This window comes from Stegodyphus dumicola, chromosome 9 (assembly GCF_044657685.1).
Source record: "Stegodyphus dumicola isolate Sdum_Otavi_A_Nest chromosome 9, ASM4465768v1".
Lineage (NCBI taxonomy): Eukaryota > Metazoa > Arthropoda > Arachnida > Araneae > Eresidae > Stegodyphus > Stegodyphus dumicola.
The window spans coordinates 140609537-140626156 of record NC_140776.1 but is presented as its reverse complement, the minus strand read 5'-3'; the positions used below and the strand labels follow the sequence as shown (position 1 = coordinate 140626156).

The window sequence follows — 16620 nt, the reverse complement described above, 5'->3', positions numbered from 1 at the left end:
TTATACTAGTGGTTATGTAACATGCCATAATGTTCTCGAAAGTACTGGTCTAGGGAAATATCCTGAAATTGCGAAAATTAATTGTAGGTTGCCTGTTTGCGCAGAGCAAAGCCATCGTATTTTTTAAGTATTAGGAAATTTATTTCGATTTCAATGAATTTCAGTGCATTAATTCAATATATATACATTATTATTAGGAAAGGTTTTTCGTATAACATCTCCAAGGAACAGAAACCTAATTAAAAGGATGAATTATTGGAATAAATTTTAGTCAGTATTTAAAGTCATTTAAATTTCTATCGTAGTAAAAATTATTTAAATCTGTATAGAAATATTATTTTGAACCTTAAAAATTTTATATATTAAAAATAAAAAGTGAAATTTAAAATTAAAAATAGAAAGTAAAACTAAAACGTTTATATGTACAAATTAATACATTATACTAGATCCAAATTGTAAATTAAAACGCTAAATCAAATATATAGATATAGATACATTACCAGATGTTATGATATACAAATTTAATCCGCTCTTTGTTAATACTATAAAAAATTTCGGTACTTACGTACTATCAAAACCACCTCAGAAGAAGCAAAATTTTCAGAATGTGCCAAACTCTGGCAACCATGCGCATCAACATTCTTCAGGCAACCATGCTCTTAACAATCCTTCAGTTAAGCAATGCCGCCATTTTCATACGCGTTCTTTCTGTTGTATTCCAAGTTTCAACGGTTTTTCTAAGATATTTTTTGCCTCAAATCTATTTTGAATTATAGTTTGTGAAATCTGTCAGCAATGATAAAAACTGCCATAAAATTTCAGCAGGAATATAATATTTTGCCGCAAAATCGCGAAAACAATGATGAGATGAGTTTGAAAGATAGTCGGGGCGAAATGGAACTTTTATGCAATTACTTATATTTTTTTTCTGCGAAAACAGATCGCTGTGTATGTGGAGAGAAAAAACAGCGCTAAATATTAGACTTCGCGAAAATGTGTGTGTTTTTTTTTTTCAATGTATCATATAATATCTTTATTTAATAATTGAAATTTGTATTTTAATTTTTTTTCTTTTGATATGTTGGTAACGTTTGCCTACCTAAAGTAAATGTCGATAACTTAGGATTTTTTTTTTTATTTCTCGAAAATCGCTGACATGCACCGATAAATAATGTTTATTTTTGCGGATAAACATTATTTATATATCATCAGCGGAACACCGCCTAACTGCTCCAAGGTGTTTACAATAATATTTAAGTACCAAGGTTTTAATAGCCTTAAGTAATTATTTTGAATAATTTAACTTGCTTTTATTTGGCACTTACTTTTGACTTATTTCATGAATTTATAATCGTCCAGATGTAATTCAAAAAAGTGTCTATGTTCAAAATTCTTTGGATTCTCTTTGAAAAAGACCAAGTAATTTTCATCTAATCGTTTTATTATTTTTGTTACCTAATTTTAGGAATTGTTTTATTTTTGCTTCAGTTTTGATGTACTTTCTTACTATTTTCTTACTATTAACATTTTTGATTTAGTTTTTATATCTTGATTGTTTAATTAATTTCGTAGCAAACAAGAAAATAATATATATCTTAATTTTTAAATTTCTAAAAATATATTTTTTTCCAACATTTATATACATAGAGAGCCCCTTTCCTATTTCTTGCAATTTGCCGCTGTGCTTCTGTTTTTTTTTTTTTTTTTTTTTTTTTTTTTTGGGTTTTTTTGCATGATTTATTCCGATTTGATTATGTATAAATTTAAACTTATTTTTTATTTTAATTTGCATTATTACTCCCACTTGTTGCTCCTATCAGCGCGCAATTTGATTAGATGTTGAACCGTTTTATATTTTGTAATTATTCATTTATATATGCGTATATGGTAGCATGCGTATCAATCTTCATTGCATCCTCATTACAAGATTAACCAAATGGAAAATGTAACTTATTAAATTCATTTTCTTAACTTATTGAATGTGACATTCGAAATATCTTTCAGTAGCCTAAAGTGGCAGCATTTCAAGGGCTCCATGTTTATGCATTATTTGGTTATGATTTTTTTCATTGCATTTAACGTAATTTTGGACTGACTATATTGTTAAAATCTCAGATAAAAATACGACCTTGGAAAGCCTAGTTACAAAATTTCCCTCTTTTCGATATTAATGCAGTAGAGCTGTTCAGGTAAAAAAAAAATGCGAATGTGAATACTTTAAACGGGAAATAAGCAAAAAATAAATAATAACTACTACGCTGATCAAATTCATCAGAAGAGTGTAAAATATCGAAAAATATGCCTAGAATTTAAAACTGAAGTTTACAATCTATTTTAAAGCAAGAAGATCGAAGAACTAAATGAAAGCACAATTTTTTGCAATTTTACTGCCTTCAGAATTATAACAGAATATTATATAGGTTCTAAATTTCAATAGAACTTTATATCGAAAGTTTTAAAGTTGTATAGTTTTTATTCATGCCCAGAAGGGATGATCGAATGGCATAGGTACGGAATTATTTTCTTTTACTCTATAATGGTGCCTTAAATCAACCCCGTTAGATATGTGACCTGCATCAGACTGATAACATATCATTTATGCCACACACAAAAAAAAATCTTTTTAACTTGTAGACATAGATATAATTGCCATATGTATTTGCATGCGAAAGAAAGAGTTTTGATTTGTAGCTGATGAAATTTCAGTTAATGTGTATTGAATACCCTTTCTAAAGGACAAAGAGAGAATACTATCAAAAAGCAGTTTGCATTTACGCTTCTCTGTTGCCAATATGCATTGTTTTGCAGGACAAAGTTCAGATGGTAAACTACGCTTTTAATGAGCTCTAGAGTTTAGGCGTAATCCAATGTAAAATTATTGGTATGTGAGAATAATTATTGTGCAACCATTGGAAGGAGCCATTGTAGGGGCACAACTCATTCGATGACTCCGCTGATTTTGAATCCCAAATTCAGACAGATGTTTTGGACGTTCCGATGACTTGCAGCGATTCGGGTTTACGAGAATTTGAATATTGCCGTGATTCACAGTTGCCTTGATTCATGTGGAAACAATCTACAAACTCTACTCGAAATTAAAATGATAACGAGGAAAATTTTCTAAAATATGAAATTCCACGAGTTTCTAAAGGCGTTTTTGAAGAAAATGTCGCAGAAAGAGTTTTTGTTGCTGACGTGGTGAGAAAAGCAATTACAAATAGACGCCGTTAACTGGAAAGCGGAATAAAGATACTACACATTTTGGAAGCTTAAGATTCAGTTCCGAAATATGTGCTAAGAAAGAAAGATCTCAGGAAACCTTGATTTCATTATTATTGCTATTATTTTTAATGTTATAAGATGAACATTTTGGAAACATATGTGATTATAATGCCTTTGTAAATATAATATCGCCGAATTCTCTCCTCATTGTTGCAATTTATTAAACAAAAGTTTCATTCATCATTACCCCGTCAATAAAATCTAACTACACACTATCTTTCTAATGAATTAGAAACCTTTGAGATTTTCATTTGAATGCCTGCTAGGGATGAAGTATGCAATTTTTTAAGACGTCGGTTACACCTGGTTAGAATGCTAGTATAAGTAAGGTTGTAGAGACATTAAGTATTTTTTAAAGCAGGATACATGAAAAATTAGCAATGCCCTCGCCGGGACTCAAGCCACGGACCTCTCGAATACGCGCCGCGTGTGCTGAGCACTACACCATGAAGGCCTGCTAAGAAGACGGAAGAAATACCTTATAAGGTATAGAAGTGCTTTTCACGATGAATGAAGTAAAATGGGAAAAAGGCAGATCTTTCACCACTTGAGAAAGAGCTTATTGTTGGTGCCCGTTTAGAAGGGGCCTGGGTTTCGAAGACAGGAAATCTCACTCGGTTCTCAAAAGCAGCCATATAAAAAGGTTTCAAAAGTTGGAATCAGAATCCATAGTCCTTTTCTAGAGGACGTAACTGCGGTTCGAGCACAGTTTTCCAAGAGAGTGTTCGGCGTAATCTCCGTCGAATTCCACGGCAGAACTTTGACTCTACTATGCTTCAACTGACACAGATCGTCAACCAAGGCTTTTCTCACCAGATTTCAGCTCAAACTATGCGCAGAGAATTGCAGAGGATAGGAATGCATAGTCAAGTGCTTTTGAGAAAACCACTCATTTCTGCCCGATATGCAAGAATTCGTTTGGAGTGGTTTCGGGATAGAAGTCACTGAATAACTGAGGATTGGAAACGGGTAATAAGATCGGATGAATCACGCTACTCCTTATTTTGCCCTGATGGAAGACGTTGAAGTTGTCGAAAACGCCACGAAACCATGGATCCATCTTGCCTTACTCACACTGCGCAAGGGTCTGGTGGGAGTATCATGTTCTGCTGGCATGGAAGTGGTGCCCTGGTATTCCTCGAGGGAAAGCAAACAGCCATGAGATACCTAGCTATGCTGACAGATCAAGTGCACCCTGCAATTTTGCATTTTCATCATTTGCATCAAACTTGGTTCGCTGAACATCAATCTGACTTCCAACACCTTCTCTGGTCACCGCATAGTCCAAATCTTAACCCCATAGAAGATTTTGGGATAGGGTGAAAAGACGCGTGAAACAGCATTCTCTTCTTCTAGTTAATTTACAAAATCTAAAAAGCTGCATAGCCAATGCGTGGCACGGCACTCTCTGGACGTAAATGCATTCCAGAAGTATGCAGACTCGAAGCCCAAACGAATCACAACAGTTATACGTGCAAAAGGTGGTCCAATAAAATATTGATCTTGGGTTTCTAATTCATTGGCCAGTGTGTGTATCTTGCAACAAGTGCAACTTTCACAGAAAAAGGTGGACAGTTCTATATCTCACGTTCTGCTGAGCCGATTGATAAAATTTAACTTGCGTTTTTCATGTCTCGAAAGCACAACTTAGGATGTATATTAACTGAGGATTATATTATTATAACTTAAGTATTTATAATTCAGTATTATTATAACTTAAGTATTTTGACACAAAATCAGACTTTTTCTGAAACGCCATGCCTTTTTCTTCTGTATTTCGATTCTACGACTCAAAATTATGCCTAAATACCAATAAATTGTAAAAATCACGAGTAGTTTTGTAAAAACCTCGAAGTTTTAGCTCCTCAGTATTAATTGAATTTGGTATCTATTTTTCAATATCTCTTTTTTTTTATTAAACTAACTGTATTCCTTCTTTCAAAATTCGAAATTTAAGTTCAACCCAAACAAAATTCACAGCTATTCCTTGATTTGTTTTTTAAATCTGTATTTTTTAGTAATTTTATAAATTTTTCGAAAACGTTTTTGAATTATAACATAAAATTTTTGCCATCATCGTAAAGTAGATGTATTTCTAGGCACACCAGGGGGGGGGGAATTAGAATTTCGTATGCAAAGTTTCCAAAGGTATACGCTAATTTATGTATTGGTGCCTTTTGAAATTTGTTATAAACGATAATAACGCAAAATATGGTTTACGCACTTTGTTAAAATTATTTGAAAGAATGAAGAATGCGCCTTTTATTTCGCTCGTGAAAAGGAAAGGAAAATTGGTTAAAATAATCTAAGAATTTCACCAAGTGAATTATTCTTGGCGCAAACTGAAAAAATGCACCCAGACAAATTTTAAAATTTCTCGCTAAGTTCCTCACCAAATTTAATAATATTTAATATTCAGGCATAATTTGAGTCGTAGATTCGATATATTACTTCAGAAAAAGTTTAATTTTGTGTCAAATTAACTATGTCAAAACAATGGTATATACAGATCTAATATACATTCTAATTCGCGGTTTCGAGACATGAAAAACGCTAGTTAAATCTCGTCCATCGGCCCAGTAGAAAGGGAGAAATAGAACTGTCCCATTTTCATTCAAGGTATACATGTATTAAAAATATTTAAATGAACTTACCACCATAGGATAATTATTTTTTGATCCAAGCTCCTATGAAATGGAAAAAGAAGCTTTATTTTCATAAAAAAAGAACACATAATTTTAGATATGCAGTAAATATAAATACCATGAGTAAAAGCCTTCATTATGTTTGCAACATATAATGTGATACATAACATGTATGTATATCATGAGTTATCCCTTGCATTAATTGTTTAATACAGTAGCGTCTATAATCTAGATTAAAGCCAAAACAGATTAATAGAAATTCTGTATGGAGATGTTTAATCAAAGAAGGACCTGTAATGCTTGACTGAACATTATATTTTAGAATACCTAAAAGATAAAGGTAAGCTGATTGCAATGTATGTACAATAGTTCTTTATCTTTGTATACCGTTACCTACATTGTTTCCTTTGTATTGTATGCTATGTTTTCATTTAATTGTATTTAGAGAAGTTTGCTGTTTTACTAAATATCTTCAGTTAGAATGAATGCAATGTTCTTTAAATAAATTTCAATGAAATTTACTATAGATCCCAAAGCATAAGCAATCTGTTTTGTTGCTAATAATGCATCGATGCAATTTTATGCCTGTCATTTTCAACTAGCATTCTGGTTCTCACTATTACTGTAAAGGATTTTTGAAGCGATATCTTTCACACAATAGAAGAGTTTTAATACTAAGCAACATCTCAGTCTTGCAAAAAAAAATCATGAAAGCTGTGAACTTGCCACGCTTCTTGATTTTAAAAGCCCAAGTAGGAGTTCTTTTAAGAGTGTCTTGCAGCCAAATGTCGAAGTACAAGAAGATATTTACCTTGTAATAGAAATCTAAATATAAAATTAGAGCAAAACAAAAATTTAAGTTGGCGAAACTTGTTAATTAAAATTAAGGTAGACGATAGCCGTAAATCTTTCTTCTTCGAAAAAAGGATGGAAACGAGTGGACGTAAGCTATCCTCGGGTTCGATTAACGTCTGCTTTAAGTTTCGCCGTCCTCTCCTGTCCGCGAAAATTTCCCCCCAGCGGCCGTCTGTTTTTCGTAGCGTGTTGTTTTCTCTGTACATCATAACTTTCCGTACATGACTTTCGTAGTGGATGAATTTCAATGAATAGTAAGTAAAGTTATAACGTAAAAATAATAATATCTCTGCTTATTTCTAAAAGCAGGATAATTTGATAACATATGATCCAGGCGGTCCACTTCTCCCATTTTGTTGTTGTAATCTTTTACAATTATTGGTTTTTTTTTTTTTTTTTTTTTTTTTTTTTACAGTTCTTTTCCATGTTCAAACATCAATCATCGAAATATTATGGACTGTACTCATCAAACGTATATCTTGTCTTATCCTTCTTGTCTTTCCAGTTCACAACCTCATTTTTTCTCTTTTTCTGCTGAGTAGTTGCTGAAGCCATCTCCCACTGTCTTGTATCTTATGTAAAATGGCGCGAATATTCATAAAACCTGGCGCAAATTCAATTAGAAATAGAATGCCTGATTAGTGCTATCCTCTAGGAGGTATTAGAACAAACAAAAATAAAAACTCAAACAAGTAAACATTTAGAAAGCGTTTTAACCGTTTAAAAGTTTTAAAATGTAGTAGAAGAACAGTTGAGGCGCGTTACGGCCGCCCTGCAGAAGTTTCATTTGAACGCGCTAGACGCGTTACGGACGACAAAGAAGTTAAATCAAAATTTTTTTTGTTTGTTTGTTTCTTAATTTTGCATTTTACATTGGTTTATTTCTCCTCCATATAAAATTGCACAGAGGTACGCAATCTAAACACTCTCGACTTTGTTAACAGTTAATTTTGTTTATAGTTTCATAAATGCTCTAGAAATAGATTCTCCTGGTATGGTGCTCAAGGCTCTTGCCAAAGACAATCTTGCACTTCTTGCCACGAGTATTTTCGTGAGCTTGTTCTTATGTTACTGTCAGACAAGTGAGATAAGTAACAACAACATAAATAGATTCTAGAAATTGTCTTATGTTTCTTTCCCTCACAGAGAGCCTTTCTCCGTAGCGACAGTATGTCAGTCACGGAACATTAAATCATCACGTGTTCTCATAGCATAAATTTTCCTTTTAAAAAATCAATGTCGGTAGAAATATATATAAAAATTATTGACAGCTTCCTTTTTACGCTTACAACAGTAAACCCTAACAAGAAATCAGAAACTACTGTAGAACCGTCAGAAATATTTCGTAGGTAATCAACAACATAGTTCACATTATCAGTCTGTTATTATACGTCTGTAAAAACAATGTTGCGTGGACGGGTTTGTAATAGATTGAAGGCACACAAGATCGATGCTAGGTTAATAAAATTTGTTTTACCAAAAAAAAAAAAAAAAATCTGAAATGTTTCAGATTTTAAATTACGTCCAAAGGGGCGTTTTTTAACATTTTGTGTGTTACCTTTCTTTATTAAATATCATGTTCCTCGCACTTAAACCATAAGATCCAGTGCAACAGCAATATCGCAAAATAGTTTTAAAACGAGCATATCTTTAGAATTTCCGATACAGAGACTCACGCGCTGGAGATAAAAATGTTTTTTCTGCACAACGTTGCCATTGCTCGCATTGAAATCCTTGAGTTTTTTAATCAAAAATTGGTCAAAGTTTTAAAAAATAGGAAATCGATCATAAAACAAATTTCAAATTTCAAATTTGCTCTTCCACATGCTCATATTCGTTGGAGGATTACGTTATTCAAAATTCGATGACTCTATGTACCGTTGTTTTATGACAATGTGAGAAATATACATACATTTACGCAGATTTTCATTATTTAATTTCTTCAAATATAATGCAGGACTCTAAAATTTTATGGCAACAGTTTGAAAAGTGAACCGACATTTATCCGTCCGACGCAAAATGCCAAAACGAAACTAATAGTCCTCCGGGATTCAAATCCCTTTGGACTAAAAAAAAAAACCCCACTTAGCAGTTCTGGAACTTTCCATAAAAATAGTCGTACAATAATTAAATAATTAATAAAAATATGTCATCATGGGTGAAAAGGAGAGTTCAATATTCGACGTCCAGTGAAAACAGGGTGACAATTCACAAATGTTGAACTGAGAAGTCACGTGATGCATGTGGGCAGTTTCTCCTTGGCAATAAGAATGAGAAGCATATGCATTCCTACTAATTTCAAAGCAATTAATATGGGCGCAACAGTAAAAGAAATGATAAAAACTTCTTGAGTAATAAAGCATATATACACATTTACAACACATGTTCTAATCTACAAGAGTGTAATATACAAGATTGTCGGTTACATGGATCACGTGGGAAGTCACCCACTCAAGTAGTGACTCTAGCCTATGCTGCTGAAGAGTAGAGTTAAAACTCAGGCAGTACTTCTTGGAAACAATAGTCGAAATAATAAAATAAAAGCACCTAATTCAATAGATGAAGACAGCAAAGCACATAAATACATATTTAAATCACACACAGTTCTGCAGTAATCCACACAGTGCAAAATACATGAAAGGAAAGTGTCGTGGGGTCGTCATCCACCCAAGTCGCGGATCTAAAGTTACTGCTTAAATTATTCAAATCCAAGGAAGTATGTCTCGTAGATAAAATACTAAGTTGGTTTGCTGGGTTTCTACTACTTCCCAGTAGCAATGAGAGAACTCCCGAAGGATCTGGCTTTTTCGAGAACTCAAGTGAATCCTGTAGCAGGAGGTCATCAGGAGGGAGCTAGAAGAGAAAAGAGAAGAAAAAAAATGCTTAACTTGTCGCTCTCTGAAGTGAAGATGAGCAGCGGAAAAGATGAGAAAGCTTCTTGAAAGTGCATGTAGAAACTGAAGTCGCTTGAGTGGCGCCATCTTTTGTCAGTCGTGGAAAGTAAGTCCAAAATCGAGATTTAGGGTTAGCTGGGGGTTGAACCTGGTGCCTTCTGGTGTTGGTTCCTGGAGCTGATCTTGAACGTAGATGCTGTCTCTGGTTACTCGTACACCTTAAAACCCATAAGATGTTCGAATAGGTGACCGTTGCAAGAACTGGGATAACTTATTTATTTTAAAAGCAATTACTACCAACTTTTTACAGCTAACTACATAATATAGCTGCTTTCTGAAATAGTAATCAGAAAGTTTGTGTTGCCACAAATATTTTTATACTTTAATCCGCTTTCTGACAACATTTTTCGTCATGTTTCCAACTTGCGCGCACAGTTTAAAACATTCTGCTTCATAATTTAATTCCATATTTAATATATAGCTTTTATAACAATTGGAAACTACTGTGAACCTAAAATTCTAAAAATTTCATGTTAAATTTTTTTTTGAGTTGAGTTTATAAAATGTATTTTATTAAAAAAATTTTTAATGTTTTCGCCCATAAAATTTTTCAATATTAAAATATTCATCAGATTGTTGGTTCAATTAGAAAATAGTGCCCATATAAAGAATTCCATCAAATTTAAAGTATGTACCATTAGGCATTTTTAAAATATCATGCGCGCAAGGTGGAAACACGGCGAAATATTTTGTCACAAAGAGGATTAAATTACAAAAATATTTGTGGCAACACAAACTTTCTGGCTACTAGTTTCCAAAGCAGCTATATTATTTAGTCAGCTGTAAAAAGTTGGAAGTAATTGCTTTTAAAATAAACAAAATATCCCAATTCTTGCAACAGTCACATATTCGAAGATCATGAGGGGTTTAAGGTGTATGAGTCCCCTTAAATTTGAGGACTTCTTAAATCCCAAGTAATACGGTAATTTCAAGCAAGTCTTTTAAATTATAAATTTCTCGAAATTTGTTTTTACTTTTTGAATTATTTTCGTATGATGCAACCATTATTAATTAATGTAAGGGCTATGTAAAAGAAAAAATGCTTTCGAATATTTGAATGTTAAATTATTTAACAGGCGTACTCTCTGTCTAGCAAAGGAATATTTAAAAGTGAACCAAAGAAATGAAGAAGAATTTTTAAATATCCGCTGATAGTGTGTACGGGCTGCCAGAAAATAAATTTGTATCGATTGTCTGTGGAAAGAACAAGTGTTGTTTTCAAGAAACATGACATTTCCATTAGTCTATAATTTGAAATGTTATGTACGGGAAAAGGCATGAAAATAGCAAAAAGGTTTTATGGCATAAGCTTACTTCAAGTTTCGCAACTGAAATCTGGAACTTGAAAACTTCAGTCGATAAACTCTGTAACACTCTGTATTGTATTTCAGGTTGTCATTCATATATAGAATTCTTTTCTTCATCATCGAAATTTTAGTCCCCACTTAAAATATGTAATTTTATGTGTTACGAAAGAAGATTTCTAATATCTATGATGCATAAAATACAGAAATGCTGTTAAAAATGATATTTAAGCGATCCTGTTACATGCCTAAGACATTCTTAGGTGAAAATGTTATACACTTCCAATGATTAAATAAAGTGTGCAGGTATAGAATACGCATAATACCTTTCCCCATTAAAATAAATTCAGCTAACTTTAAAGACGTGATTTTAATGTGCGATTTACCTAACAGGAACTAAAACAGTTGTAACTGGACAGAGGTTCGGATCTCAGTGAACGTGGTGGAGTTATGGCCTTTCCCGTGGTTTATCCTCGTAACCATGCGTATGTACCTATACTGAGTGTATACTACGCAAATACGAAGCACTTTCCCTTAGAAACGTTCTTTATGGAAGACATCTGAAATAGCTGGTAAATATCTTGAAAGGCTCATTGTAATTTTACCTCCGAAATGAAGAACCTGCAAATTTATTACTTATCTCTCATCAACGATTTTTGCCGTTTTGGTAAAATTGAATTTCAAAAGGCTCCTTGTGTCTACAACGTCTTAGTATTTTGTAATGATTCATAACCTCAAAAAGCTATGCAAAAGTATATTTCGTTCTTTTAACTTCAGAATAATTATTTACTAACCCCAACTAACAATACTGTAACTAAATGAATATTGTACCTTTTTGTATGATCTGTTCAATCTGAGTAAACTGCACCAGAACCTTCTGAATTATGTTCTGAGAATTAGGAAGAGAATTAGGAAGTTCTGAGACAAATAAGCAAGAAACATATTTTAGAACCATAAAAATAACTCTACATCTAATAAAGCGTATGTTTCTGAATCCATTCATTTCAGCAGGAAAGAAAATGATTATAGAGGTCTGGAGTTTTTGATGTAATAATGACTTGAAAACTGTATCTAAAATTTCTAGACTTTTTTATTGTTGTTTGATATTTATTTAAAATTTTTACCAAATAACTTGTTTCAGAGTAGGTTAGATTAAGTTAGGTTAATTGATAAAGGCAAAGCGCATGAAGTGGAAACATGGAAGTTCCCATGCATTCCTGATCGCTGGAATTTGAATCCGAGTCGAACTACCAATTTTCAAGGTTCTTATTCACGATCCACTGATGGTCTGCTTCAAAGTAGAACACTTGGTCAGATGTTAAATCATGCATAATTACTGTCACTACTTTTGTAGTTATATGTTTGTTTGCCTGCAAATAGCAGAGGTCTTTAGTTTGTAATTGTGTTTTGATGTTAGAAATATGTATGAATTAATTTCCCATTTTTAGTAACGCTTTACATTACTCTTACATTACATTACTACCAATGTATATTAATCCATTCACGTGACTAACTACAAGTTTTCAGTGTTGCTGTCATTTGACAAGACATAAGGACTTTATCTTTCAAATTAAAATGAGCCGTTGCTTAACTGAGTTGATTTAAATGCAATGTGACTACGGAATTATTTACGTATTATAATTAAGCTTGATAAGCAGTAGTGATTATCCTAGAGCAATTAAGGTCTCCTGTTATAAGCAGCTGAGTTTAATGCTTAGATCTCACAACAATGTGTTACTGCATGTATGATTTTAACGAAATTTATCAGTTTTAACGATTATGTACAATCAGATGAATAGATATGACAATCAAAGAATTAGAAGATAATATGACTACAAAAGAAAGTCAAAATACGTACTTCAACTTCGTGAAATGAAAGAAGATTAATATTCTTTCTATTTGCCAGATCTTTTATGTCCAAACTGACTTCGTTTACACTAATAATATGCGTCAAAGAAGGAGTTGTTTCAGCTTTTTCCAATAGAATCCTGGCTTTCTCTTCATTGTCACAGACAACCATCTGTATCTGAGCTAAATACAAGTATAAATATATAAAAACAGTAAAAGGCGGAGGGTATTTATCAGAAACAGTTTAGATATAATCGGTAATCCTTTGTTAAAGCGGCAACAAACTGGCAATTTGAACCAGGACTGGCAATTTTAAATGCCTAAATAATAACAGTCAATTTTCAGTACTTACGCACGTATCTACTATTTTCCACAAACAAAACCCATCGCCAAATGCACCAGCATTGAATAACCATAACATCACACAACACTCGTAAAGTGTTTATTTCGGTCTTATGCAACCCAAATAATCCTTAAATAACCAGGCTATTTTCTACGAAGAATATTAAAATAATCACCATTCCTCTTTTTTTTCTGTCTCAACATTAAAAAATTATTTAAGTTTTGATACTCCTTCTGCGGAATAGCTGCAGTGGACTATTTTAAAATTATGAGATTCTAGCATCAAAAATTTATGTGCTAATAGGGAAAATATGAAACTTTATTAGAAAACAGATTAAAAAAGTGATTTAATTTAAATATTTAGTGAAATTTAATTTAAATATTTAGTGCATTTTTACATTAAATTTACGTGTCTTGCAACTGAAAATACCAAAGGAAAAGTTCAAATGTCATTCAGCTTCTCAAGGAATATACTAAAATATGTAAAATATGCAACAAAATAAATACTATCTATATAACATGCTATCGGAGCTCTCCCAATTTTTAATTACATCATTAAAAATGAAACATTTTAGCAAAACAACGGATATAGGCAAAATGGATGTAGATTTGGTGATTACTTTCTGTATTAGTTCAAAGCTCCACATAAACTAAAGGGTTTGACCAAATTTCATGAAACATTTTTGATTTCTAAGATAAAATAATTAAGTCTTATTCCTACGATCCAAGTACTTTTTAAGTGCAGGATGTTTCAGTACCAGTAAAACAGATCTTTAGATGCGTAGTGTGCACTCAGACGACTTAGAATCACATGGTAATCTATAGGCGGTAATAATACGTGCATGAAGTTATATGCACAAAGAGCACTGTGGGACAGAGTAGCTCATGCTGAAATGCAAGCAGGGTTAAATTATCTGTAAATTTAATTATCTGTGCCCTTCAAGTATTCGTTTGAACAAAGAAGCTTGGATGTCCTTGATCGGAAACAGATAATTTTCTACCATAATCACTTTATTTCTCAGATTTCTCACCTTTTGATCCCGCCATCTTTTCCATTAAAATAGCTTTACGAAAAGAATGTTTTCAAACAATGCAAGCTCTTGAAAACCACCCAAAATCAGACTCTGATCGATGCCAAATGAGACATTCTGCCAATTCTTCCTGCAAGTGGAAGGAAGTTGGAGCAAATGTAAAGTCCGACAGATGTTTCTTAGATGTTACTATCCATCCTACAAAAATTTTCTGCTTTCGTTTTTCGTTCTTTACATATCAATGTCCTGCATATGAACATGCCTGAATTCCTCTTAAATAGCTACTGAGCTTGTGTCAACTATTTCTCAAGTCTTTATGAAAATTTTAAGGGCATTAATGCATAGCTGTACTTTACTCATGTATATGCGGCCATCATTAGATAATGTGATATATCTTCTCTGATTCATTGGTAGATGGTGAAATTCCTAAACATCATCTTTAATAATTAATTCAAAAAAATTATTTTTCTTTTTTATAATTATCATTACAGAAGTAATAATAATTGGTATAACTTGCTTACATTTCCAGTATAGTTTTCTATTTATTAGGAAAGATTTGATTTCAGTGAAATGGTCGAAAATATGCAAATGATATTCTTATTAATCCCAACAAGCGCCTGAAGATAGAAAAAAATCTTTAAAATATAATATTAGAGTATTTTACCAAGTATCAGTCTGCTTGTTAGAATTCATATTCACTGGAATTTAGTGCAAACGGTCTGAAATAGGTTTCCTCAAATTTGAATTTACTACATATCTTATTATAAGAAGGGATTCTTATTCCCACTAAGAGTAAGATAACTAAGACTAAGATTAATTTAGTTTACATGATTCGGTGTACTAAATATATCACATTAAATTATCATTAGCCAGCTCATGCGTAATTAATTTCCTTACTAATACACTTTTAATATCAAAGAGCGTTTTTAACAGTCTTGAACCTTTTCTGATTGCATTTCGACTTACGAAAATTCATCCTGGGCAGTTTTTATGATTATGTGAACCATAAAAACTAATGCATTTTGCCTAAAATAAATATTTCAAAAACTGTGAGCTCTTTTATTCGCTGATGTTCCATTTTTTATTGGGGAAAATATAAACGAACACCTACTACTGTCTTGCTCCTAGATTGCCGCTTCTTGCAAACATTTCTGTTGAGCAACATGTTTGCAAGAAGCGGCGATCTTCAAATTTTGTTGAATCAAAGAACCCAGATATTTTTTTAATCGTTAACACTTTTATCTCAGAAACCTAAATATTAAAAAAGCACTAAAAATGAAACTTTACATACACTTTAAGTGGATAATAAAAGATCATTATTCCATAATAATTTTACCCATAAAGAGCAGATCTACATCATACTATTTTAAGTAGCTAAGAAAAATAAAAACGCTATTATATACTTAATTATTTTGTGTGTTTAGATTTGCTGTCCATGTTTCATTTAAGCAAATCGATTTTGATTTTAAATTTCTTTGACATTTTCCAAACCATTTGTGAAGTTGCACAAAATTCCAAGGTTCCGAGGAACACTGTTTGATTACCACTTTCATAAAGGACTGTAAATCGAAGTATTTACAAATGCAACTGAAAATGGAGAACCTAATTCTTAAACTAAGGTATCTCTTCAGATTTGAACATGCTGTTACGTAGATCAAACTTATAAAGCAGTTTTTAAAAGTACGTGTTACTCTTATATGGTATAAGGAATTCCTGCTGTACTCTTCCATGGTGTTACAAATGATAAACAATTTAACATAGCAATAAGTAATATTATATTAAGTTTCGCACAATAATTTGTTTTTTTAAACCACAGAAGGATCGTGGTGTGTGATTTTAATTTGTTTAAATTGTGCAACATTATCAAGCAAATAACTTCTTTTTCAATACATAGCTAATTTTTTTGCTCTTAAATTAAATGCTTAAAGTGCGAAAATGTATTTCGCAATCTTAATTTTCAATTTTATTTGCTAGGACATAAAGGTGAGAGGAAAATTACAAAATTAGTTAAAGAAGAGTCACTAACATTAGTTCTATCATTTTCTTACCTTGATTTATGACAAAAGAGCACACATTTGGTCCTAATGTATCATACAAAGGAACAGTTACTGCTGATTGGTTATAGCAGGCGTACTCTGTCAGTACCCACTGAAAGAGTAAAAAAAAACGCAATTGCATCAATTTCGTTTCGTGGAAAGAAAACATATACAACCAAAATATTTTTTATGAATCTTTCATAAAATATTAGCCTCTTTAGATCAAACGTGTGAAACATCATTTAAGACCTCTCTGGAACCTCGGATCTTGCAATTCTCTCGGATCTTGTTAATTTCATAACCTAATAAATTATATTATACAT

The 16620-nt window shown here is 32.3% G+C and overlaps 1 protein-coding gene across 4 annotated transcripts in view; it reads right to left on the bottom strand.

Moving 5' to 3' along the window:
* Positions 1–16620, bottom strand: part of LOC118204727 (long-chain-fatty-acid--CoA ligase 1-like) — a 132621-nt gene that overhangs the window by 78742 nt on the left and 37259 nt on the right. For 3 of the 4 annotated variants that reach the window (XM_035377025.2, XM_035377024.2, XM_085824160.1), the window contains 3 exons: positions 16310–16409; positions 12899–13071; positions 5937–5969 (listed from right to left, as the gene is read on the bottom strand). In XM_035377025.2, the coding sequence (XP_035232916.1) occupies positions 5937–5969; positions 12899–13071; positions 16310–16409 (306 nt within the window). The remainder of the gene's footprint in view (positions 1–5936; positions 5970–12898; positions 13072–16309; positions 16410–16620) is intronic. The other variant, XM_085824161.1, reaches the window with a different exon arrangement.